The 26930-nt window shown below is 36.8% G+C and overlaps 1 protein-coding gene and 1 long non-coding RNA gene across 12 annotated transcripts in view; one reads left to right on the plus strand and one right to left on the minus strand.

The window, feature by feature from the left end:
• On the plus strand, nucleotides 1-26753 carry LOC104086235 (putative late blight resistance protein homolog R1A-3). 11 transcript variants are annotated; one of them, XM_070196430.1, is made up of 10 exons: nucleotides 2-396; nucleotides 811-961; nucleotides 1177-1260; nucleotides 19934-19996; nucleotides 20292-20513; nucleotides 21015-21314; nucleotides 22104-25581; nucleotides 25660-25728; nucleotides 25884-26005; nucleotides 26241-26753. In XM_070196430.1, the coding sequence occupies exons 2-7, from the start codon at nucleotides 902-904 to the stop codon at nucleotides 25545-25547; spliced, it is 4173 nt and encodes a 1390-aa protein (XP_070052531.1). In that variant the 5' UTR covers nucleotides 2-396; nucleotides 811-901; the 3' UTR covers nucleotides 25548-25581; nucleotides 25660-25728; nucleotides 25884-26005; nucleotides 26241-26753. The 11 variants fall into 11 exon arrangements, with proteins under 11 accessions (XP_070052533.1, XP_070052531.1, XP_070052534.1 ...); XM_070196433.1 differs by having other exon boundaries at nucleotides 26253-26753; XM_070196431.1 differs by having other exon boundaries at nucleotides 832-961.
• The window catches only part of LOC138906792 (uncharacterized), a 34575-nt gene continuing 9142 nt past the window's right edge, over nucleotides 1498-26930 (minus strand). Inside the window, exon 2 of the long non-coding RNA XR_011414447.1 lies at nucleotides 1498-1767. This is a non-coding gene — a long non-coding RNA (uncharacterized lncRNA). The remainder of the gene's footprint in view (nucleotides 1768-26930) is intronic.

Raw genomic sequence — 26930 nt, forward strand, 5'->3', positions numbered from 1 at the left:
TGTATATATATGTAGATCTGAAAACGAGCAGAGTATGTTAGGTTACAGGTCAAATGTCAAGATCCAAGAGACGTGCAGATAATTTGCACAATTGATTAAGAAGACTAAGATGATAATGTGTGTATTAAAAAACTTCAGAAGTCAATGAATAATGTTGGATTAATCGTAAATCTCTAGCTATTTGTTTTTGTTGGTGGCATTTTAAGTTCTTCTGTCGAATTACTTGATCAACTTCTCTCATAAATCTTTCTGAATCCCATCTTCAGTCAATTACTACAATTTCTCTCACAAATATTTCATAATCCCATAGCTAACTTTCTTTGCCACTGTTGAGAATTATTTCTCAAACAAGCGGTTCTGACATCAGAATCAAGGTTTAATTGTTGAAGTCAAAAGGTAAGATTATGTGATTGATGTTCTCTTACTTTCTATGTTCTAGTTTTCTATATATGTTACTAGCCTGCAGTTAAGACTGCACAATTTAAAACAACAGATATATATATATATGTCCCTTATTGCCTTGGTAGTACGGACAAATAGGAAAAACTGTTGTAATGGTAAATGAGCAGGACTAGGGAAGAATATATTATGTGGTGATAGGTAATGTTTTGTTGAATATTTTTGTCTTGTACTTTCTTATGTTTCTGGTGTTAGAAACTAAAATTACTGTTCATCTAAATGGGTATTTGCTATTTCTATAGTCTTGTAGCCCATCTACTTATGTTTTATGGAGTACAATATAATAGGGATAGATCTTCAAATTAAATTTGTTTCCTTCTTTGACTTTTTATATATACTTCTTTTCTTCAGTTTCTTGTATTCTTCTATTAGATCCTGAAAGGAAAGGGAAGGATCGGAGAAGCACTTGGTTTGGCAGTACTGAGTAGTGAAAGTTACAAGTATGGAAAGAGGAAAAGAAACTGAGGGAGAAAGAGAGAAAGGGAAAGCAATCAGATTATCGGTATGTCATACAATATATTATCATAACACCATATTGCATATTCCTCACAGATTCTTCATCTGACTTGAGCTCATTAAAAATATGTGGGAACCTAGTGTGCATGTCCTTTATTGACTGAGTCTAAAACTTCCTTAAAAGGTTTCTGCAAATTAAGAAGAAACCAATGTGTTTTTTCTCCACTCTATCAAAAGTAATTTTTTCCTTTCTAATATCAGAAAAGAGAAACTCTCTTCAACTACTGTGGAGGATTCCTTGAAGCGGCCTTCTACAGAAAACTGCAACTATGTTCTACAACTCAGGTACGATTTTAGACTTGGAAACTTTATAGTTACAGTACTGTTGACAACAAAATAGATCTTGGGAGGAACTTTGTGTTCTTGATTGTGTTTTCTTTCAAATTAAATTATAAACATACTTGTTCTTATTCATTGGTAGTAATAATAAATAAGCATACCATGCACCATCAAGTAATAATTTTTAAGAATTCTCGTAAGATGAAACCTTTGAGTTGATGATAATGGGACTCTCAACAGGAATTTCAGTCAAAAGCTATAATTATATACAATTTGAATTTAACCTGTTGTTGTACAGAATATGGTAGAAAACTATAATTTACATACAATTTATATATAATTACTTGTATACAATTATATTAGTTGTGTATATTGTATGTCGTTTGTACATCTGACATACAAAATATATACAATTTATGTCTTCTTCTTCGAGTTTCAACCTAAAATTCCAACCAAAATCAACTCAAATCTTCACCAAACTCTCTCAAAATTGAGATCTTGTGCCCTTATCCCCTTACCTCTTCATACGAATTTTTAACTTCTTATCTCAAGTAGTTGGTTTATTGCCATATATCTCAGATTTTTCATCTTCAACATCAATTAAAAAGGTTAGTCAACCATGGTCTTAGCCTCGATTAGCTAAACAAAGTTTATTTAACTGAATTTTTATGTATGGTTATATCTGCAAAAATGTTTTCTGCATTGACTTTCTTCTGTTTCAAATTTGGCGTCCAACCTTTTGTCATTTTCTACCTAACATCAATGATCTCACCTTCACCTTAATTTTCAACTTCTTATCTTAAGTAGCTGGTTTGTTGGAAAGGGAGAATTCATACACTATCATATTATATTATATTATTATATGTTATATTATATTAATATATATCATACTATATTATAAGCATGAATACTTTTAGGTAAAATTAATTTACTAAAATGTCCTTCAAAAATTGAATGACAATTTTATCCTTATAAAACAAAATCATTTTATTAAGTGTTAATTTCAACTGCATTTGAATCGAATAATGCAGAGAATTGTGTCATCTTCCATTAACAGGGTTTTGTAGTAATTGTTATAAGTACTATTTACGCTGTAGCCTTTTAACATTCTAAACTTTATTTGCTTCATCTTTTGAGTTTCCACTGATAATAACAACTATATGTAGCATTTTCACACCTTTATTGCACTATATAAAGTGCTCAACAAAAGTTTCAAATCAATATATTCTTTTTTTTTCTCCTCCTAAAAAATTCTCTTCATCTCAAAATCGACTGCTGTGTTTTGCTCAACACCATCTTGATAGGTAATTAGACCAATTCAATTTCATATGATTGCATTATGTTTGTGAGCCTCCCTGTTCTATTTATTTCCTGCAGAGGAGTAGGTCCTACTTTACGATATATTAAAGGGCTTACGAAGTTAAGGCAGACACTGCCCTTTTTTCCGTTACATATGCATTCTTAGGTCTGTTAATTTTCCAATTGGTTTATGCCTAGGTTATATGAAAGATTTTCTTAGTATCAACTTGATATATAAGATGGTGTGATTCATGTTTAATGAACAATGTTTTTAAATATATTTTTACGTAGAATACAAAGGAAAGTAATTTCTGGATGCTTATTCTACATAACTTAGACACTAAAAGTGATATATATATATATTGCTATAAGGTATTATGAGATATCAAAAAATAAGAAATCTATCAACCTGAATATTTGATACGTTAGAGGAACTTCATAAAAAAAGGGTTGTAACAATTCAATTGATTTTTTACAGATACAAATTGTGATAGTGAGTGACAATCAAGCCATTCGATGATTTGAATAGGCTTACTGTTCATCAATTTTAGTTTGTACTTCCCTTTCAAATTTCCAAATACTCACGATTACATGTTTTAATATCATCTATACTGTTTTAAAAAGTACAACAAAACAAACCCAGTGTAATCCCACAAGTGGGGTCTGAGGAAGGTAGTGTGTACGCAGACCTCACCTCTACCTTGTGAAGGTAGAGAAACGGTTTTCAATAAACCCTCAGCTCATGGAGCAGTGACAAGGAAGCAACCAACCATAACAATAACGAGAAAAGAAGAATAAAGAAAACAAGGACTCACACATACTAACTATCAATAAGAAAGAAACACATATAATAAAAAGGTCTAGGAACACGAAATAAGATTATTACTAATACTATCAGTAACACTAAGAGACACCCTCGGCTCCCTATCAACCTTCAACCCTAATTCTCGATCTCCACACTTTCCTATTTAGGGTCATGTCTTCCGTGAGGTGAAGCACGACATATCCTGCCTAATCACTTCTCCCCTATATTTCTTACTACACATGTGAAGGGGCCTCTATTATGCCCAATAAAGTCTCACACAAGATGCTTATATTTAGGTTATCCAGCTAACTGAACAAGAAATTATTTACAAATAGTTAGTTATAAAACAACTTACCTTAAGGAAGAATATGTCAGCACATTCCATGCATGGGTAAAAATTTTTGGCCGTTGTCAACTCATCTTGCTCAGACCGACCCATAGTTTGGCAGCACCTTAAAATACTGTTTTTAAAAATTCATTACAAATTAACATGGACACACGTGCAATACACGTGTCCAGAAACTAGTTATACTAAAAGTAGGAATCTCCTATCTTCAAAGTTAGTTTACGGTAATATCCTTTAAAATTTGAGTTATCATTTTGTCCTTGGAAAAATCCCTTCAATTAAATAAAAAAATTTCAGTTACATAATTCTTATTTATTAAATTAAAAATGAACCACTGAATTAGAAATGAAGCAGTAATACTTTACTGCTTCAGACTCAATGCAATGAATCCAGTGAGAGTTGAGGGCATTTGATTCTCCTTCAGTTATTTCCCAAAGACGTTCTCATCACTATTATCATGGAAAACATTCACATTTTTATTTTCTTTTTGATAGGATATATGCATTCTTGTTATGTTTTAATGATCGAACAAATTTAATGATAAGAACCGAATAAGGAACCTGATACACATTCTCAAATACGTGAGAATAAAAAGTCTCAAGTAGAGACGTGAATCAACTCTTCAAAAGTCAAAGAAACAACATAGAGAACCGATGGACACCAGTTCCCTTGGTGACCGTACCAGTCAACCTTCCAACAGCTGTAAAGTTGCTGCCTGCACACGCAACAGTATAAAACAGTGTAGTAGTCAACTTCATTGGGAATGCCCTTGCACCAAACATGCTTGCATCATTCAAGTGATGTCGCCCAAGTTATATTAACATTAAACAAAAGGCAAAACATCACTTGAATTTTGAAGATTCTATCCAGCATTCTCTCAAGTTTGTGCATCATTCTAGCAATCGATTTTTCAAAGGATCAAGAACAAAGAACAACATAATAAATGACTAGTTTCCGGTATTGAGTTTTTACATGTCCTTAGTTGTGTTACACCTTTGTTAAAGCACTTTACTGTGATTCCTACTTAGCTTAGTTAGAAGCACTGTGTATGAAACTTTTGTAAAACCATAAATCTTGTGTTTATGTCTTTGCTAAAGTTAGTCGAGTTGTAAGCTTTGTAATAGAGTTATTACAAAGGGGCTTGTAATAGAGTTGTTACAAGTTAGTGAGGGATTAAGAGGTTAATTCCTAGGTTACAATAGGTTGTAATCTGAAGTTTGCTCAGTAGTGAAGTTGAAATCCTACAAGGGTAGGTCGTGATTTTTAATCCCGTGAGCTAGGAGTTTTCCACGTAAAATTCCATTATGTCCTTTACTTACTGCAGTGTGCGTGCGTTCAGTGGAAACTAATAGAGAACCTGATTCTCTATATAAATTGGTGGACCCTTAGTTTCTATCAATTGATATCAGAGCAGGTTCTTTCTATCAAGCTAACACCTAGAAAGGATCCTCATAGCTGCTCCACCAAACTTTGAAGAAGGTCAATCTACCTACAGACCACCAAGATTCAATGGCCAATACTATGGATGATGGAAGATAAGGATGCATAATTTTATCATGGCTGAAGATTCAGAGCTTCGAGATGTTATCTGAGATGGACCCTTAATCCCTACGAAGACCAGTGGTGACCCAGCAGTATCAGTTCCCAAAACAAGAAAGGAATTCAACGATGTTGATCGTAAGGCCATATAGAAGAATTTTCGAGCAAAAAAAATTCTCGTATGTGGTATTGGACCAGACGAATACAACAGGATTTCAGCATCTCAATCCGCTAAGGACATCTGGGAAGCTCTCCAAATAGCTCATGAAGGGACAACTCAAGTCAAGAAGTCAAATATTGATATGCTTACCACAGAGTACGAGCTCTTCAGGATGAAGGATGATGACTCCATTCAGGACATGCATACTCACTTCACCTCCGTCATTAATAAGCTTCGTTCTCTGGGAGAAATCATTCCAAGGAACAAACTTGTCAGGAAAATACTTAGCGTATTATCCAGTACCTGGGAAAGTAAAGTAAATGCTATCACGGAGGCAAAGGATCTACAAAAGCTGACCATTGATAAACTCATTGGGAATCTGAAAACTTATGAAATGAAGAAGAAGAAGGACAATGGGAGAAGAGAGCCCAAAAGGGAGAAGAGTCTGGTCTTCAAGACAGACAACAATGATTCAAGTGGTGAGGATACTGATATGGCTTACTTGACAAAGAGATTTCAGAAAATGGTTCGCAGAAATGGATGTATTCCAAAATGGGGCAGCTCCAGCAAGCCAAGAGGCTATGACTTATGTCATAAGTGTGGGAAGTCAACACATTTTATCAAATATTGTCCTCTCCTCAAGCAAGATCAGTACAAACATAACATAGACAAAGCAGCTAAGAGGAACCAAGTTCCTGACAAACGATTCAAAAGAAAAGATATTGCTGACAACGTTGTGAAGCAAGTTCTTGCTGCATGGGGAGACTCTTCCAGTGAATCTGAAGAAGATGATGAAAAATGTGACAGCTTCATGATAGTAGTAGAAAGTGAAGCAACTGAATATGACTCTATCTTTGATGGCACAATCTTACAATGATGAAGATGATGGCGATGAGCTAAATTTTCTAGATGTTCAAAGAAATATGAAGTCTTACTCTCCAAAAAAACTTATGTCTTTGGCAAATGTTTTAATTGATGCTTATCACAGTCTTATAAATGATAAAAATAAATTAGTTGTGGAACTAGGAGAAGTAGAATATGAAAGAGATGATCTAGTAGTTGTTATGGTTGATTTAAAAGAAACCATTGAGAGTTTAAAAAAATAAAAAAATGCCCTAACTGAAATAATTGCTAACATAGAACAAGAGAGAAATGACCTAATGGTTGTTGTGGTTGATCTAAAAGATACCATCGAGAGTCTTAAAGAAGAGAAAGAATCCTTAACTGAGAAGGTAGTTAATGTAGAGCATAAGAGAGATGACCTATGAGGGGTAGTTGTGGACCTAAAGGAAATAATTGATGAGCAAAAAGGAGAAGGCAGTCATGAGATTACTTGAAAGGGAAAGAAAGTTCCAAGTGAGGAACATCTTAGGATTGAAGATGAGTTAAAATTAGTAAAATCTAGTCTGTGTGTTGAACTTGAGAAAAACAAGCAAATTCATGAAGATATAGGAAGAGTTAAGAGTGATCAAGAAAAATTATTTAAGTGGATCTGGTCCTCTGATGCTATCACTGCCATGTATAAGAACAATGGGGGAAATAGGAAAGGAATAGTGTTCCAAAGGGAAAAACTCCTTACAACCCTCATAGCAAGTACGCTACTGTACCTGATAATTGGCTCTACACTCACTGTGGTAACACTGGGCACTTTAAGGTAACCTGTAAGCCTAGATTTCAGTCTCAACAGAAAAATAAAGTTTTTTGCTAAAAAAGGGGTAACTACTGCTAAAGAACTCGGTCCCTCGTATAAAAAATGTGTGATGCCTGCTTGGACCAAAAGAGTCATGATTCATCCCTTTCCTCATTACAAAAGACCCAAACTTGTTTGGGTTCCTAGGTCTAACCCTTGATTTCCTTGTGCAGGAAGCAATGAAAGGGAGCAACCAACAATGATACATGGATAGTGACTGCTCGAAGCACACGACTGGAAGCACAAATGATTTTCTTTCACTCAAAGCCCTGCAAGGAGGGAGTGTGTCATTTGGAAACGGCAAAAAAAAGATACATTCTGGGAATTGGAAGGATTGGGAAGTCTCTTTCTCACTCAATTGAAAATATGTACTACATGAACGAGTTGAAGTACAGCTTGTTGAGTATCTCCCAAATTTGTGACAAGGGAAACAAAGTGGAATTTATGTCAAAAATATGCACGGTCATAAATCTTGTGACTGGTGAAGTGGTTTTGGTGGCTAAAAGATACAAAAATATCTATGTTGTTGACTTTGAATCCCTGCAAAATGGAGATCTCAGCTGTCTGAGCGTTGTAGATGATGATGCTAAACTATGGCACAGAAGACTAGGTCATGCAAGCTTTATGTTACTGAACAAATTGGTCAAGAAGGACCTGGTTCGTGTCCTACCCAACTCAAGCTTCAAGAATCACAAGGTGTGTGATGCATGTGTAAAAAGAAAGCAAGTCAGATCTTCTTTCAAGCCCAAAAAGGAAGTCAGTACCTCAAGGCCACTTGGTCTCCTCCATACGGTCTATGTGGACCTGTGAGAGTGCCAAGTAGAGGAGGAAAGAAGTACATCTTCATTATTATGGATGACTATTCCAGATTCACCTAGACTATGTTTCTCAGATCCAAAGATAAAACCTTTGAAGTATTTGTTGCATTTGTGAAGAAGATCCAGGTGAAGATGAGCCATAATGTAATAAGTATAAGGTAGGATCATGGCACAGAATTTGACAATGCCAAATTCGATGAATTCTGTGCTGATACTGGCACCACTCATAATTTTTCAACTCCAAGAACACCTCGACAAAATGATGTTGTGGAGAGGAAGAATAGGACCCTTGAAGACATGGAAAGAACAATGTTGATTGACAGTGGCATTGCAAAAATATTCTGGGCAGAAGCTATCAACACTGCATGCTACTTGGTGAACAGGTGCATAATCAAGCCCCTTCTGAACAAAACCCCATATGAACTGCTGAACGGGAGGAAGCCCAAGATAACACATCTAAGGACATTTGGGTGCAAATGTTTTGTCCTCAATAATGGAAAGGAAGCACTTGGAAAGTTTGATGCCAAAAGTAATGAAGGGATCTTTCTAGACTATTCATCACAAAGCAAAGCCTACAAAGTATACAACAAACGAACTCAATGCGCTGAGGAAAGTACAGATGTGATGTTTGATGAATCTCACCACTCATATGGGAAGGATTCACATGAAAAGATTGATCAAGATGGAGAACAGTCAACTGTCCCTAGTGAAGTCGTTAACATGGCAAATGGAAAAGCTGACATGATGAGCCACGTCAAGGAATCAAATGATAACGGTGCAGTCATATCTTCAACTAATGGGGAGGAACCCGGTTCCTCAATCACTACAACTGAAGCTGAAAACAGAGTTGTTAATGTTGTCCAAGGGACCCCACATGCTGACGTGAGAAGCAGAACTCATGACAACCAAGGATCACATTTAGAAATACCTGGACCTCCCCACAATGAGGTTCAGGTGTCTAACTGGAAACACAAAAGTTCACATCCTCTTGAAAATGTGATCACTCCTCTTGATTCAGGTATTCAAACTAGATCAAAGACAAGAAACTCGCTTGCCTTCTCAGTTTTTCTCTCCCAAATTGAGCCCAAAAATATCAAGGAAGTATTGAAAGATGTTGATTGGATTACAAATATGCAAGAAGGACTCCATCAATTTAATAGGAACAACGTATGGCATCTAGTTCCACGACCTGCTGACAGAACTGTTATAGGAATCAGGTGGGTATTCAGAAACAAACTTGATGAGTTGGGAAACACTACTAGAAACAAGGCAAGGCTAGTAGTTCAGGGTTACAATCAGGAAGAAGGGATTGACTATGATGAAACATTTGCTCCAGTTTCTTGAATGGAGGCCATCAGAATCTCCATTGCCTTTGCATCTTATATGGAATTCAGATTGTTCCAAATGGATGTCAAAAGTGCATTTCTGAATGGCTTTCTAAAAGAAGAAGTTTTCGTCAAGAACCACCTGGATTTGAGAATGATGAATATCCTGAGCATGTTTTAAAACTTAACAAGGTATTATATGGACTAAAGAAGGCTCCTCATGCTTGGTATGAAAGGTTGTCCAAATTTCTTCTAGAAAATGGATTTACCAGAGGAAAAATTGACAACACCTTATTTTTGAAGAAATGAGAGAGGAACCTGCTCATTGTGCGAGTCTATTTTGATTACATCATCTTCGGAACAATAAATGATTCATTGTGTGAGGAATTTGCAAAACTCATGGGAAGTGAATTTGAAATTAGCATGATGGAGAATTAAATTTCTTCTTGGGATTGAAAGTCAAACAAACTACTAAAGGGACAATGATAAGTCAACAGAAGTACATCAAGGAGCTTCTGAAGAGATTTGATATGAAAGGATAAAAAATCATTGATACTCCCATTGCCACTGCTACTCGTCTGGACATGGATGTACCTGATTCCCCTGTGAATGAGACCATGTATAGAGGTATCATAGGGTCACTCCTGTATCTCATAGCAAGAAGACCAGATATTATTTTCAGTGTGGGACTTTATGCCAGGTTTCAGTCTAATCTAAAGGAATCTCATCTGAAGTCTGCCAAAAGAATTCTGAGGTATCTCAAAGGCACACAGGACCTGGTTCTCTACTATCCCTCAGGAGACAACTTTGATTTAATCGGATATGTTGATGTTGATTATGTTGGGTATTTGGTGGATAGGAAAAGCACTTCTGGTATGGCACATTTTCTGGGATCATGTCTGATCTCATGGGGTACAAGAAAACAAAATTCAGTGGCTCTTTCAACTACTAAAGCTGAATATGTGGCAGCTGCCTCTTGTTGTGCTCAATTGTTATGGATCAAGCAGCAGCTGGAATATTTTGGTGTATTCTCTGACTGTGTGCCCTTAATATGTGACAACACCAGTGCTTTCAACATGGCCAAGAATCCAATTCAACATAAGATAACAAAGGGCATTGATGTATGACACCACTTCCTGAGAGACAATGTTGAAAAAAGGCTCATCTGCATGAAATTTTGCAGCACAGAAGATCAAATTATAGACATCTTCACCAAAGCACTGAGAAGAGGGCACTTTGAAAGGAACCGCTTGGCACTAGGGTTGATAAAATCAAGCTGAGGACCTGATCCTTCAATGATTGGCTATGAAAGAATTTAGCAGGTAAAGTGGCTAAAAAGTATTTTCTGGCTAAGTCTAACTTATCTCTATACCGTTGCAGGTAGATACGTATGACGATTATAGAGCAAATAAGTAGCCAATGATATCGCATTTCAGTCAAAAGGATAAAGTTTACATTTACAAAATATGTCAGGGAACCTGGTTCCTTTGACACAGGTTAGTAGTTTCTACGTGCTCTCATCCACATATTTTTAACGGGTAGAATGGTGCCACGCCATTAAAATGTAAGTATTTCTTTTCTCTCTCCTTTGGAACTCAAGTATCCTCCTATCTGTTATGAAAATACCCGTCCACCTAAATTGGTACCCGTTCTTACCCGATCCCTCACTCCTCTTAAATAACTTCTCTCATGGTCACTATCATAATTGTTTACATCAAAGCTATAAATACCTTTTTTTTCTTTTCAAACCAAACACTCTCTTCTTCCATCAAATTCTCACTACCCTCCACCATTCAAAATGTCCCAAGCATCGTCCCCACTGTTTCTTCACCCATTGAAACCTCAGTGTTAGAGCCTACAATCCCTAAACCATCTAGTCCAAACCATAAACTAGAGTCACAACCACCTACTGATTCCTCTCCAACTCAGTCACGCACTGGCTCTCATCGGAGTAGAAAAACCTCGACGCCCAAGAAATTTATGGCAGCAACCTCTACTTCGGTCTCGTCGGAAAAAATGGTAGAAGCTGATACAGTGGCAGAAGAAGAAAATCAGGAAATCTCTAGTCGACAAGTGGAAGAAAGTTCTGAGATGTAAGGAGTGGGTTGTAACAGTGATGAATCGGTAAAGACTACCCCAGGCCTTGATCTTAATGCTGCTGATTCTACAAGTAATGCTCTTCCTATGTCTTCTGAGTTTATCTTGGAATTACAAGAATAAGAGGCTATAGAAAATATGCTGCAATAGTTGATGGGGGAAATCTTATTGGGGGTTATGAGGGTGTGTTTGAAGCCAATAGGTCTCAGAGGGAAGAAAATGGTACACATGTAGAGAGTAGGGAACTGGTGCATGTTGATACATTAGCACCTGACAATACTATTAGGGAACCAACTGAAAGACCTGATCCCTCCACTCAAGAGGAGCCCTCTGCTTCTACTTGGGATAAAACCCCTGGTTCTCCACAAGAACCCTAGATTAGTACTGATCCCGCTCTCTCTCCTCATTTCTATGTTGAGCCATTGTCCATTGTTGTTCCTGAAATGAGATCTTTTTCTAAGGAAGAGAATGAGGATAGTGAAGATGACTATGACAATGTGGCTATTGCATGATTCATTAGGGCTAGGAGTAGACATGCTACTCCCTAAGAGCCAAATTTTAAGAGACCCACCACTAAGGTTGCAAAAGAAGGAGGCTCTTGAGTCAGTTCTTAGGAAAAGCCAAAAAGAACAGAAGAGAAGGAGATTGGTCAAGGATGGGAATATTGTAAATGAGAAGGTAGTGTCCTTGCACTAGCTGTTGATATTGATGATGAGGTGAATGAAGAACCTGGTTCCTTAGTTCGTAGGGATTCAAAGAAACCTACATTTCCAAAGTCCAAGACAGAGTCATGTGTGAGTGAGATGGGTTTGAGCAATGTTGAAGGAGAAACATCTGGTGAGAAAGTAGTTGACAAATCTGATGAGAAAGCAGTTGCTAAGTCTAGGAAGAAGGTGACTTAAGGGTCGGTTGGACAAGTGTCTGAGAAATCTGCGGAGAAAAGAAAGAGTGCAAGAAAATCAGTGAAAAGGAAGGTTGATGCCAGTGAGGAATTTGGTTCCTCCAAGAAGACCAGGGTTGGTGCAACCCAGGATGCTGGCAGGGAAATATTGAGAAACCAAAAGGTGTTGTGGGGCCATACATATTCCCCTGATATTCTTGACATGTTAGGAATGCGCCAACTAGTGGAAATCTGTGAATTTCAACAGCGGATACATTTGTTCACAAGTGAGAGTCCCAAAGTGTATGAGGAAGAAGTGCGTAGTTTCTATGTTGACTTCTTCATAGTTGAGGATGATAACATTTGTCTGAAAGTGAATGGTGTTGATTTTGTGATGGATACTGCTGTACTGTGAACCATTTTGGGCGTGCCCACTAATGGGATGTCCTCCATTGAGGGGGACTACTCTCCAAACTTCAGAAATGCCATCGTGAAGGATAAGGCAGGGCAGCAAGGGGAACATGTACATATGAAGGCCCTCCTTCCAGTGTACCAACTGCTATTCAAAATGGTGAACAAAGTTTTGCTCCCACGTGCTGAAAGAAGCTCAATTACATCACGAGAAGACTTAGCTCTTGTGGAAGCACTGGATGACTACACCACTATAAACCTGCCTGGTCTTATGATAGAGCATATGAAGAAGGTGGCAGAGTTCAAGGATGGTAATCACGGGTTGCCTTATGGGTTCCTCCTCACTAAAGTGTTTGAATTCCTCAAAGTCCTCTTGGGACGGGCTAAAGTAGGAACTCGCAAGCAATCTTTCTCCAAAACCACACTTTAAGAGTGAGTGCATTGATAGGAGTGAGGGGGGGGGGGGGTTGGCATCAATTCCACTTCTTCTCAGCTGATCAACGCTCAACATAGTGCCATTAAAGAAATAAGGAAGTTGAAGGCACGGAATGCCATTCTCGAAGGTCAGCTCAGTCAGGCCTAGGAGGCATCGGGTTCCAGTAGTGCCCAAAGCACAAAAGTTGCCCGTCTGACAAAGGAAAATGCTGCTATCAGGAAACAGGTTGAGGACCTGAAGGAAGGGCTGCTAAACAAGCAAGGGTCTGCAAATGCTCGAATGGACATCCTTCTTAGAACCCTTGCTTCTTCCTCTGCCTCCAGTGCTCCCCCTTCCAATGCTCCTTAACAACTGTCCCCTTCCAAGTGTCCGGTTCTTTTTGTTCGTAACAACGGAACTGCTCCCTGTTTTATTTCCAAAAACTTAATGATAATCTCGTCCTTTTGTTGTGCAAGTCTTGCTCTTTTGCTCTGTTTTCTGTTATGTTGTGAGCACACATGTGGCATGAGTTAACCAAGCTAGACTTCTTTTTGCTTCTTGCTAGCTACTAATCTTTTTATGATGCCAAAAGGGGGGAGATTAAATAGAGGGGGAACAAGATAGGGTACAACAGATTTAGGGGGAATTCTAGTTCTAATGGGGAACTTCAATTAAATGTTTCTCATCGTCAAAAAGGAAGAAATTGATAGGATATATGCATTCTTGTTATGTTTTGATGATCTAACAAACTTAATAATAAAAACCAGATAAGGAACCTGATACACATTCTCAAGTACGTGAGATTAATAAGTCTCAAGCTGGAGACCTGAATCAACTCTTCAGAAGCCAAAGAAACAATAAAGGGAACAGATGGACACAAGTTCCCTTGGTGACCGTACCAGTCAACCTCCCAACAGCTGTAAAGTTGCTGCCTGTACACGCAACAATGCAAAGCAGTGCATCAGTCAATTTCATTGGGAATGCTCTTGCACCAAATATGCTTGCATCATTTAAGTGATGTCACCCATGTTATATTTACATTAAACAAAAGGCAAAACATCACTTGAATTTTGAAGAATCTATCCAGCATTCTCTCAAGTCTGTGCATCAATCCAGCAATCGATTTTCAAAGGCGTCAAGAACAAAGAACAACATAACAAAGGACCAGTTCCCGATATTAAGTTTTTACATGTCCTTTGTTGTGTTGCACTTTTGTTAAAGCACTTTACTTGTGCTTCCTACTCAGCTTAATTAGAAGCATTGCGTAGGAAACTTTTGTAAAATCATAAACCTTGTGTTTGTATCTTGGCTAAAGTTAGTCGAGTTGTAAGCTTTGTAATAGAGTTATTACGGAGGGTCTTGTAATAGAGTTGTTACAAGTTAGTGGGGGATTAAGAGGTTAATTCCTAGGTTACAATAGGTTATAATCTGAAGTTTGCTCAGTAGTAAAGTTGAAATCCTACAAGGGTAGGCCGTAGTTTTTAATCCCGTGAGCTGAGAGTTTTCTACGTAAAATTCCATTGTATCATTTACTTACTGCAGTGTGCGTGCGTTCAGTAGAAACTAATAGAGAACTTGGTTCTCTATATAGTTTGGTGGACCCTTAGTTTCTATCATTTTTTTTCCTTCAATATTTCCCATTTATTTCCTATACTATTTTAAAATCCAAAAGTCGCTTCTTGAATTCTCTTAACTGCACCTCCTCTTATCCCTTTTCTTTGAAAGTTCAACCTTACATTATCTTCTCTTCTCTTATCTTTATCTCTCTCTGAAATAGTTTTTGCGTTAAGGTATGTTTGTCATTTACTCATTTACTTTATATTTGTTTATTTAGGCTCTTTTGCAAGCTTTAACTCACATTTCTAGCGCTTGATGTATTCTTTGTTGTTACTATGTTATTTGTGTTATTGGAATTGCAATGTTTTACTGTCTAGCGTACGTGTATCATCGTTATTTATATGCAGTGCCAAATCAAATAATTTAATAAATCCTTTCCCTACCTTATCATTACAATTGAAATTCTTTCTAAATATTCCTTCCATTCTGTTATGAAGAAAAAAAAAAGAAAGAAACCTAAGCAGATAAGAGGAAGAGTAGATGAATGACGCTAGAGAGAAATGAATATGGTAGTAATTAATGTTAGCGACGAGGAGAATGACAATTCCACCATCATTGTCCTAGAGCTTTATTTTCACTGTGAAGGTCGTACAAAGAAAGAAAAACATTAATCAATCCATTTATTTTGAAGGTAATTAACAATTCTTTAATCTATGCATTGAAAATTATACAATACAATACCGTAATTTATGCATTGGATTTTTGTTTGCGTCTATTGAAATCGTCCATTCTATAGAGTTCATATGTACTTTAAATCTTGAGTACAAGTCTCTTCTTGGTATAAGAGAAAGAGAAAATAAAATAGTTTATTATACGATTACTATTTGTAACTTTAGGATTTAATGAAATTAGTTTTGGTTCATTCTTTTCTTATAGTATTTGGTTTTAACTAATTTTTTAAAGAAAAATTTAAATATTCTGCTTTGAGAATTAGAGAAATGCATGATCAACTGTAAGATAATAACCTTTTTTCTACTTACAGAATTACAAAAAAAAAAGTGTTTGTTCCTTTTCGTATTATAAGTCTTTTATAAACTTATCCACTTGTGTAAATTGTACGCGCCTCACGTGCGCCCCCTTTCCTCTCGTAAACCCCCTGTTTTCTTCAGCTTTTTCCACACGCCCCAACCGATGGAGCCGCCGGAGGACGCCACTATGGCGCGTACGGTAGCTCAAACAAACTTTCAAATAGACTCATACATACTTGCGAACGATTATTGGAAGATTCTCGAGAATTAGGCCCCAAATTGAAAATATTTGGTCGAGATTCTCGGAGAAATTTGCTCTGAAAGGTTCAGTCAAAATAGGAGTGCTTGACAACATAAATGTATTCATGGATTTCACCACTGATGAGGATTTCAATACCATTTGGAAAAAGAGAGTCATAGAGATTGAGGGACTGCAAATGTGGTTGCAAAAATGGTCTCTCGATTTTAAGCCGGAAGAAGATCTTCCTATAGCGCCAATATTGGTGCTGCTTCCTCAATTGCCTTTTCACATGCATACTTGGCACTACGTCAAGCAAATAGCAAGTGCAATTGGGACTCCTTTAGAGATGGACACTGCTACCAGAGGAAGAACCCGTCCAAGCATGGCAAAGGTAAGGGTGGAAGTCGACTTACTGAAACCTGTACTTAGCAGCGTTTGGGTGAGAGATGAAGATGTGAACTCACCATTGAAAGGTTTTACCCAAAAGATAGAGTATGGTGGTGTACCCAAATACTGCAGACATTGCAAGAAGATGGGGCATTCCTTGATTGAGTCTCGAGTTGTAGAGAAACAGAAACTTGCAGAGAAGAAAGAACTGGAGAGGGTCCAAATGAACACAGCTGATAATGTTACTACGACAAAGAAGAGTGACAATGAAGCTGAGGATACAAATGGTGTAGACAAGATTGCACACAAACAATAGAAACATAACAAAAATACCAGTAGCACAAGCGCAAGACAAGAGAACAAGGAAGTGAATAAAGGAGGTGAGGAAGCAGCAGAAAAGGAGGCTAAAACAGACATGAGGGAGAGGTTGAGAACAAAGAAAAAGAAGAGCAAAGTTAAGAAGATGCCAAGGAAGAAAAGCAAGGTTTCTTTTAAGCTTAGCCTATAAATAGGAAGGGCAAGAAGAAGATAGTTACAGTAGAGGAGGGCATCAATATCTCTGTTGAGGAAGCAGGAAATCTGTGTAACATCAGAGAGAATGGGACTCAGACTATAGCAGAGCAGGAAAAGAAAGAGACTGTAGAAGGGCAAGAGAACAAAGAAAATTCTGGTGATCAAAATAGTTTAAAGTTAATTGCAAAGGCAATGGGTATACCAAGTTCGGATAGCAAGGGCCCCTCTCAAACAATGGAGGACCAAGATAGCAGCACGCCAGAGATGAATGAAGTTATTGCGGAATCATCGAGCTTGGCAGCTCAAATCAAAAATCAGAAAGGGATCAACCTAATCTTGGACATAAGTATGTATCATGCAAAAGAATTGGTGATAGGGGATGATTGGCATAATGAAGAAGAACTGAACAGTATTACGGAGACAAACACACCAATGAATCAATCAGAAGAAGAACCAGAGGATCTAGGGAAGAAAGATGAAGAAAACAAGATGACAAGTGAGAGCATGTCCCTAACTGGGAGGGGAAGGAGTAGACAGAAGAAGAAAGGAAGAAAGAACAAAATCAAAATAGCCCCGAAAGCAAGAAGGGGAACTCAAATCAATCCGAATTATTGATTTAATAATCAGTGGAATTTTTTGAAATATCAGAGGAGTTAGGTCTAAGAAGGCTATTCACAGATTCAAACACCTTGTTACTATAAATTGGGTGGACTTTGTAGCTATTATGGAGCCTTTTGTTAGTAAGGATAAAGTAGAAGGATATATGAGATTCCTTGGATTTCATAACTGTATTGCCAATGACAATGGTAAAATATGGTGCTTTTGGACAATAAGTTGTCAAACTACTATAGTAGCCAATGAAGAACAATAAATCACTATCAATTTCAAGGATAACACAAATGAAGTTGGAGTTTTTGTCACTGCTGTTTATGCAAAGAGTTCTTCTAATGAAAGGAGGGATCTTTGGCACAGTTTGGAGATCACCTCGAACATGGTAATAGGTCCATTGTGTGTGGGAGGAGATTTTAGTGCCATTTTGGATGCGGAGGAGAAATTAGGAGGCAGGCCTTACAGGGCTTCAAGAAGCTTTGATTTTGCCTCATGTATACAACATTGTGACTTAGTCGATGCTGGATATATAAGAGCAACTCACACCTGGTGCAACAATAGTAACGCCAAGGAAAAGAATATGGAAAAGGTTGGACAGGATCTTGATCAATGATCGATGGATTCAAAGATTCCAAAGTAATAGTGTGAGACACTTAGTGAGAACATGCTCCGATCATAGACCTCTTTTGATGAAATGTCACGCAGGTCAACAAGTCATCAAATATTTCAGATTTCTAGATTTCTGTGTGGAGCAGCCAAGTTTCAAGGATTTGGTAAGAGCCACATGGATGCATGAAATTAGGGGCAATCCTATGTGGAGGCTTCAACAAAAACTAAAACTACTCAGCAAAGCTTTGAGTCACTGGTCTAAAGAAGTGGTTGGGGATGTCTTCCGGAATATCAGTGAATGGGAAACATAGGTGCAAAGATTAGAAGAGATTAGTTTAGCTACTAATGATGCCAGAGTAGGGAAAATCTTAACAAAGCACATGCAGAATACATCAGGTGGAATCCATTCTAAGACAGATTTGTAACCTAACTCTTTATTTCAATATATACCCTTTAACTTTAAGGGTGATGGTTAGTTAAAAAAAACTAATGTTTTCTTATTTTGAATCTTGTGTAAATGTTTCGAATCGTGGAAACAGCCTCTTGCAGAAATGCAGAGTAAGGCTGCGTACAATAGACCCTTGTGGTTCGGCCCTTCATCGGACCCTGCGCATAGCGGGAGCTTAGTGCACCAAGCTGCCCTTTTTTTTTGAATCTTGTGTAAATACTTTGTGATTTTTATTCCTTAACTTGTGTGTCATTTTCTTTAATATAATGTTGCAATTATAAAAGTGTGTTTAGAATAATACATTAATTAATTTTTGAACTTTAAATGTGCTTATAAATAAGGGTTCAGTTACAATATACATATTTCTTAAATTCTCTTGAAAGAAAATTTTGAGATAATATGAAAACATAAAGCATTATTATATAACGAAAGGTTCGCTTTTACATGCAAAATAAAGAAAAAAATAATAAAAAAAGAGAGAAACATATTGTGTATGCGTCTGTGATTTTGACACTCCTGCAAATTTTTGTCCCTCTAGAAAAATAATAATGATTTGGTTCAAAGTTTCAATTTTAGTTAATATTTATACTTACATGCATTTAGAAGAGAGAATACAAGAGTTTGGAGTCTCAATCATAATATTCTCTTCTCAATACAATATATTTTTTATGCTTATATATATTAGTACCTTGAATAGTAGTATGTAGTATATCTTTGTAAATTGGCAGAGTAGTTTTACTTTTGTAGTTATAAAGCTGAGAAATGTGTTTATAAAAATGGATTAGAGTTTATTCTTTTATTAAGTTGGCTAAATGGAGTCAGGAATCATCATTTTCTTTTACTATGCGTTTTCCTTTAACTATTACTCTCTCCGTTCCAATTTATGTGAACCTGTTTGACTGGGCACAGAGTTTAAGAAAAAATGAAGACTTTTGGAATTTGTGGTTCTAAACAAGTCAAAAAGGGGCCCAGAATATTTGTGTGGCTATAAAAGCTTCTTATTGAGGGTATAATTGTAAGTTTAAGCTAAATTATTACCAAATTTAGAAAGGGGTCATTCTTTTTAGAACGGACCAAAAAGGAAATAGGTTCACATAAACTGGAACAGAGGGAGTATTTTGTATGTATCAAATAATATTTTTAATAAATTAATTTATGTTTTTCGTTAAAAGAAGTTTGCACTTATCGAATTTTGGTACACGCGCAATGCGCGTGCAGAGAGAGAGACTAGTTATACATACACAAAAACAGAGAGGAGAAACCATTACATAATTTGTGTTGACTCAGTATATATCTCAGATTTTTCAGTCTTCAACATCAACTAAAAAGATTAGTCATTTAGTCTCTAATAACTTAAGAAAAGTGTGTTTAATTTTGGACAAAAAACAACTACTACTTTTTATGCATGGCTATATCTGCAAAAATGTTTTCTCCTATATATGCTTCTTTCTTCAATTTCTTTGTACTCTTACTTCTTTCTCCTGATAATGTTTATACATCAGATCATGGAAAGAGGAAAACAAATTGACAGAGAAAGAGAGAAAGGGGAATTAGCAAACTTTGAGGTATGTCATAATTAGTTTGTGCTAGTAATATTGGTTTGACTTATGTTACTCTTCTAACTCCTTATATAGAATGAATAACTCAACAAAGAAAAAGAATGATCAGGATCAGATGATCATAAGAAATATTAAGAGAAAGGGAAAATAACAAAAAATTGAAGCAAATCGCCAACAATGATCAGGAATAGATGATCTTAAGAAATATCGATTCTTTCTTCTTTTTTTCACTGCAAAATAATACTACAAATATAGGGATAAAATTTGATAATGGATCCATTGTTTTGTTATGTACGTGAAGGGATATCAAGTGAGTTACGATCAAGCGGACTCAATATTGGTGGAGCCATGGGGAGGCAATGCTGGTGAATCAGAATGGAATTACAAGTTGAAAAGTCCCATTAAAGAAATATTGATTGCTCATGGAGATATTATAGATTCCATCATGTTCAGAACCGTTACTGAACAAGGTACTACCATAGACTCAACAAAGTTTGGTGGGGATGGAGGTCGAATAGACAAGGTAAGTCCAAAAGATTGTGGTCGGCATATTTATTTCTCATGATTGTCACCTTCTTCTCAAGTTAAATTTGTGTCATGTCATGTCATAGCAATGAGCTCAAATTATGTAAAATATTATTTATTAAGACAATTAAACTAGTAATGGCAGATTATTCATTTATCTTACAGCCTTCAAGTTACCTTATCAGGCTCTTGATATGAAAAATCACGCTATAGGTCAACTTAATATGATAGTGTAGCGACTTTTTGCATTTCCAATGTACACAGCGTAAAATCTGTAGTTATATAAGCATCTCTCAAGTCAAATATGTGAATGCACTTGTTGCTTCATATTTGAGTTTGCCTCTTCCTTTGCATTGAGAGGATTCAACTAAGTGTCCAAATTTGCGTTAGGTCACAGGTTCTGAATCCTAATATGACATTCTTGCACTTTTCTGAATTCTTGTCAAAATTCTCGACTTTGCTACTTATTTAACCAATATGTGATTTGCTATAATCTCAGGTTGTTATCGAGGCAACTTCATTGGAATATTTAAAAGGCATCAAGGGGACATTTGGATATTATTATGGCCATTCGGTTATAAAATCTCTATGTTTTATAACTAATGCAAAGAATTATGGACCATTTGGGTGTGAGGCTGGTGGAATCCCATTTTCACTTGTGATGAAAGAAGGTGTAGCTATTGTGGGATTTCACGGGCGTTCGAGGTTGTACCTTAATGCTATTGGTGTTTATTTGCAGAAACTTGCTCCTCCCACTTCAGCAAAGGAACCTATGGTTGAAGACATTGAAATCCGTGACGTATGTTGTGATTATGTTGTGATTATTCCCTCCTTCGTTTAATCACCTTCACTTCAATTTCTTCACCTCATACTTCAACAAATGAACCTATGGTTGAAGATATTGAAATCCATGACGTCCGTACTACTTTTTCTCTTAATATCATGAATCGGATAAATTTTATTTCTTGTTTGTTTTATTTTATTTCTTTCCTATTAATTGTGACTTTATATACTAAACCAACAGATGCATGTGTCTGCACATAAATTTCTTTCACTTAATATATATTCTTACGTTATTAAATCGCTTAACCATTATAAGTTAGTATGATTTGATATAAATATCGAGTACGAGCAAGTTTTTACTGTCAGAGACATGTGCATTCACTATTTTATAACAAAGAATAGGAACTTATTGATAGAATTGTAAACTTCTTGTTGTAAGAATAAAAAAACAACTAAACATTATAAAGCTTATCAATCCTGGTTAGTTATGATTTTCAAGAGGTTGTGTTTATATGTTTGACAGTTACTTCTATTCATCTCTTCCTCGGAATGGTTGGAATAAATCTTCACTAAATCGTACATCCCCCTTTTTACTGCATAATCTAGTAAATTGGGGGGGGGGGGGGGGGGAGACACCAGCTGAACATATTCTTTTAATGCAGTTGAACATATGCATAGTAAACCATTTTCTTGACATGCTTATTTTGGATACATAACCAGTTGCTCAAACTCTAAGAACATAATATATAGAGAATTAACTGTCTTTATTTGTGAGAATTTGATATAATGTGTAGTCTTTTTGTAGGTGTCATTTTCTACACTTCGCAAGGACACTCTCAATGTTCTGGATTTCATAGAGAGCTTAAAGAATGAAGAAATTCAAAAAGCTGTTGATGTGGATCTAACTGAAAAGCTGATATTGGAGCTGGACTTCCTCCTTCTGAATCTCCATCATCTTTCCAAACAAACTTCTCCATTCATGACAGATTATGAGATTCTTCAGAATGTATGTGGCAACATAAGAGATTTCCACGAGTGGATAGTGAATGGTTGCGTTGGGCATGAGATTGTTGAATATGTCTTACCTCAGTTTCAACTAATGGCTGAGAGGGTAGGACGCTTCCTATGGCCTAATCAAATTGGTGGGCACTCTCGACTCTTCAAGCTAGAACATCTATTCTTTGAGATTATTCCAACTCAGTTGGAGGTTATGCACATATGTTTTACAAATTTGAAAGCTTCAACATCAGCAGAAGTTGGACACTTTATTAAGCAGCTCCTAGAAACCTCTCCGGACATTCTTAGAGAATATTTGATCCATCTACAAGAGCACATGATAAATGTTATTACCGCTAGCACTCCAGGGGCTCGAAACATTCATATCATGATAGAGTTCCTATTAATCATTCTCACTGATGTGCCTAAGGACTTTATTCATAATGGCAAGTTGTTTGAATTCCTAGCACGTGTTGGAGCACTCACCAGGGATGTATCAGTTATTGCTCACGACTTAGAAGAGAAATCAAAGAAAGGAGAGAGTACCAATGAAACAAACAGTGCAACTCTAGACTTGCTCGAAAATGTTGAACTCCTGAAGAGAGAACTCAAAGATGTTTACCTGAAAGCCCCGGACTCATCTCAACTCTACTTTCCCAGGAGGAGTGATGGACCCCTGTTCATGCATCTTCTACTTAGACACTTAAATGATTTGCTCAATTCCAATGCTTATTTAGTTGCTTTGATAAAGGAAGAAATCAGGCTGGTGAAAGAACATCTAGAATTTCTAAGATCTTTCTTTGGGATTGTTGAGCAAGAATTGTATAAAGTTCTCTGGGCACGTGTTTCAGATGTGGCATACGAGACAAAAGATGTCATTGATTCAATTATTGTAAGAGATAATGGACTCTTACATCTTATTTTCTCACTTCCCTTTGCCATAGAAAAGATTAATCTTATCAAAAAAAAGGTCTCAAATTTGATCGAGAAGATTCCCAAGATCATGGGCGTCATTGCTGTGAACTCTCCCAACAAGCCAGTTGCGCGTAAGTCATCAATATCTGGTAAAATAATCGTAGGTTTTGAAGAGGAGACATACTTGATAATTAGGAAGCTCACCAGTGGACCAAAAACGCTAGATGTCATTTCGATCACTGGTATGCCGGGTTCCGGTAAAACTACTTTGGCGTACAAAGTGTATAATGATAAGTCAGTTTTTGGTCATTTTGACATCTGTGCATGGTGTACAATCGATCAAAAGTATGACGAGATGGAGTTGCTGAAAAAACTTTTTAATCAAGTTGTTGGCTCAACTTCGAAATTCGGTAAGAAGATTGATGTTGTTGATGAGCTACGGAAATATCTGTTTGGAAAGAGGTACCTTATAGTCTTAGATGATTTGTGGGACACTGCAGCATGGGATGAGTTGACAAGACCGTTTCCTGAAGTTGAGAAAGGAAGTCGAATTATTTTGACGACTCGAGAAAAGAAAGTGGCTGTGCATGCACAACGCCACAGTGTTCCTCTTGACATTCGATTGCTAATACTGGAAGAAAGTTGGGAGTTATTAGAGAAAAAGGTCTTTGGAAAAGAAAGTTGCCCTGATGAACTACTGGATGTTGGAAAAGAGATAGTCCAAAACTGTAAAGGGCTTCCTTTGGTGGTTGATTTGATTGCTGGAGTCATTGCGGGGAAGGAAAAGAAAAGGAGTGTGTGGCTTGAAGTTCGAAATAATTTGAATTCCTTCATTTTACAGAAAGAAGAGAACGTGATGAATGTTATAGCATTAAGTTATGACCATTTACCTGATCCCTTAAAGTTGTGCTTACTTTACTTTGCAAGTTATGAGAAGGACAGAGCAATTCCAGTAGAAGTTTTGAAAAGATTGTGGCGTGCCGAAGGATTTGCGGAACACACTGAGATGAACAGTGTGAAAGAAGTGATGGATGTTTATTTGGATAATTTAATTTCCAGTAGCTTGGTTATTTCTTTCAAGGAGATAGGTAAAGACCGGACTTGCCAAATTCATGATCTTGTGCATGACTTTTGTTTGATAAAAGCAAGAGAGGAAAAGTTGTTTGACAGTACAAGTTCAAGTGCTCTATCATCATCTTCTTCAGATCTGATGCCACGTCAAATGAACATTAGATATAGTGAGGGGCATAAAAATTTTATCCTGTTCGATTCAAAAAATAAAAGGCATTCTGGTTATAAACACCTCTATTCTTTGAGGATAACTGGACACATATATCATGACAAAAGTCTTTATGATTTATGTCACCTAAGACACTTGAGGCTTCTTAGAGTGTTGCAACTGGATGGCATTCTGGTGAATGATTCTTTGCTGAATGAAATATGCACATTGGTTCATTTGAGGTACTTAGACATTTCGACAGAAGTTAAATCTCTTCCTTCGTCTTTTTCAAATCTTTGGAATCTGGAAACTCTATGGGTATATAAATATGGACCACCCATGGTACTATTACCAACAATTTGGAATCTTGTAAAGTTGCGAGTACTGGGCATAGATAATTGTTCTTTCTTCGATTTGGATAAGAATGAGCCAATACTGATTGCAGAGTACTCAAAGTCAGAGAACTTGGGATTAATACAGGGACTCAAACTTTCCTATTCAAAAGACACAGAGGATATTTTCAAAAGGTTTCCCAATCTTCAAGAGCTTAGATTTAATCTCAAGGAATCATGGGATTGTTCAACAGGGCGATATTGGTTCCCGAAATTGGACTTCCTAAATGAACTACAATCTCTCAAAGTAACTTTTGAAAGAGGCCGATTTGCCCCCTCTGTAGCGGAAAATCGGCCATTGTGGGATTTTTATTTCCCTTCGAGTTTGAAAGATCTGTGGTTGCGCCAGTTTCCTTTGACATCCGGTTCACTATCAACAATAGCGAAACTGCCCAAGCTTGAAGATCTGTACCTTGAAGACACAATCATCGAGGGGGAAGAATGGAACATGGGGGAGGAAGACACCTTCCAGAATCTCAAATGTTTGACATTGCAGCGAGTGACTCTTGCTAAGTGGGAGGTTAGAGAGGAATCCTTTCCTGCGCTTGAGAAATTACGACTGTGGTACTGTCGAAAGCTTGAGGAGATTCCACCTAGTGTTGGGGATATTTGTTCATTAAAAAGTATCGAACTGCGGAGGAGCCCTCAACTTGAAGAATCTGCTCTGAAGATTAGGCAATATATTGAAGATATGACGAGGGATATCCAGGTCCTTGTTTATAACTGATCAAGTTTTGAACACTTTTACCCTGGGAAAATATGTGAGTACAGACGAATTTATCACCTCCTCATTTTCATTATATGTGGCAGTGTTTGACCAGTGTAATTTTCTTTTGCAGAACGCATGTAAGGAATACACCCTCAGACATCTAAATTCTATTGCTGTTCTTGTTTTCTTCATTTTGTGGGTAAATATACCCAGCATTTGTTCTTTCAAATTGTTGTTCTTGTATAATCTCTTTTCTTCTTCGGCATGGCTTGAATTGTTTGCATATCATATGTTACTCCTCAAGTCCAGAAACATGCATGGGATTGCTAACTCTCCGCAATAATATTCACTCAGATGGAAGATGCAGGCTGCAAGAATCAGCCTATCAACGCATTTGGATTTGAGGCTGCTGTATCTTGATCAAGATGTTTCAATAGGTGCTTCTGTACAATATTTGGCCTCATATATGTGCAACAGTAAGTGTTATAAAAAATCCTCCAGTGCCTATTAATACATTAATGCATGATATCCCATCGCAAAATTCAGAAAAATGTACTAATCCTAATGTGAGTAAAGATGCAGTATTTCAGTCAAATTTGAGTATTACCGCTACTGGTAGTTGTGATAATATAAGGGAGGCTGAAAATTTCAGTCCAAATGTGCAAGAGCCACTAAGCTATCACCTCCTTCACTGATACATTGTGTTTTCAGTACCTTCTGCAGACTGAACATGCTTCTGTTCCTCTGTCAAGAATCTCCAACACCTCCATTGTTGATTTTGGAGTCCTGATGTTGAATACTTATATAGAATGTGTATTCACTTTACATAACAGTGAAGAAAGAGTAGATGGTGGTGCAACTTCAACTGTAATGCAGAAAATTCAAATTCTCCGGTCTTTATACCTACCTCGTTGGCTGCCAGTGGTGAGGCGCAACAAGTTGATGCACATGGGATGAAAGAAACAAGTGCAATTAGATTGATTGGCATTTGCTGCACTCTACTGAGATAAACTATATCTGATGCCACATGGGCTATATTTCCCAATTGCAAGTATACTTAGTCATGTTTCAAAAGAGTCGATGAAATGTAAAACATGCCTAATATTTAAAATGTAATGAATTCCACTTTTCCTTCAAATTTATTGTTTAAAGCAATGCTATCAATACACATTAAAGAATAGTCAACAGTAAAAATAGCATCTTGACAAGAGCATATTAGTCGCAGTTTCTGCTTTAATTTCTAAAGTTCAGGTTGTAATTTGGGCCCTTATGGAATGGTTAAGCAATCATGAAGATGAACCAAAGGAAATTACATGCATAGTATCATCAGCTGTTGAAAATGTCATTTGGAATTTTTGCATTTTAATTTTGCACGACTTAGTACTATTTCTACTTTGACTT

This window comes from Nicotiana tomentosiformis, chromosome 2, assembly GCF_000390325.3.
Source record: "Nicotiana tomentosiformis chromosome 2, ASM39032v3, whole genome shotgun sequence".
NCBI lineage: Eukaryota > Viridiplantae > Streptophyta > Magnoliopsida > Solanales > Solanaceae > Nicotiana > Nicotiana tomentosiformis.

Excerpts from the sequence above, each read along its gene's own strand:
- LOC104086235 (XM_070196432.1), top strand. The coding sequence starts at position 902 with ATGGAAAGAGGAAAAGAAACTGAGGGAGAAAGAGAGAAAGGGAAAGCA. Across the intron at positions 19,997-20,291 it reads GGGAATTAGCAAACTTTGAG|GGATATCAAGTGAGTTACGA; the intron begins GTATGTCATAAT and ends ATGTACGTGAAG. Across the intron at positions 20,514-21,014 it reads ATGGAGGTCGAATAGACAAG|GTTGTTATCGAGGCAACTTC; the intron begins GTAAGTCCAAAA and ends CTATAATCTCAG.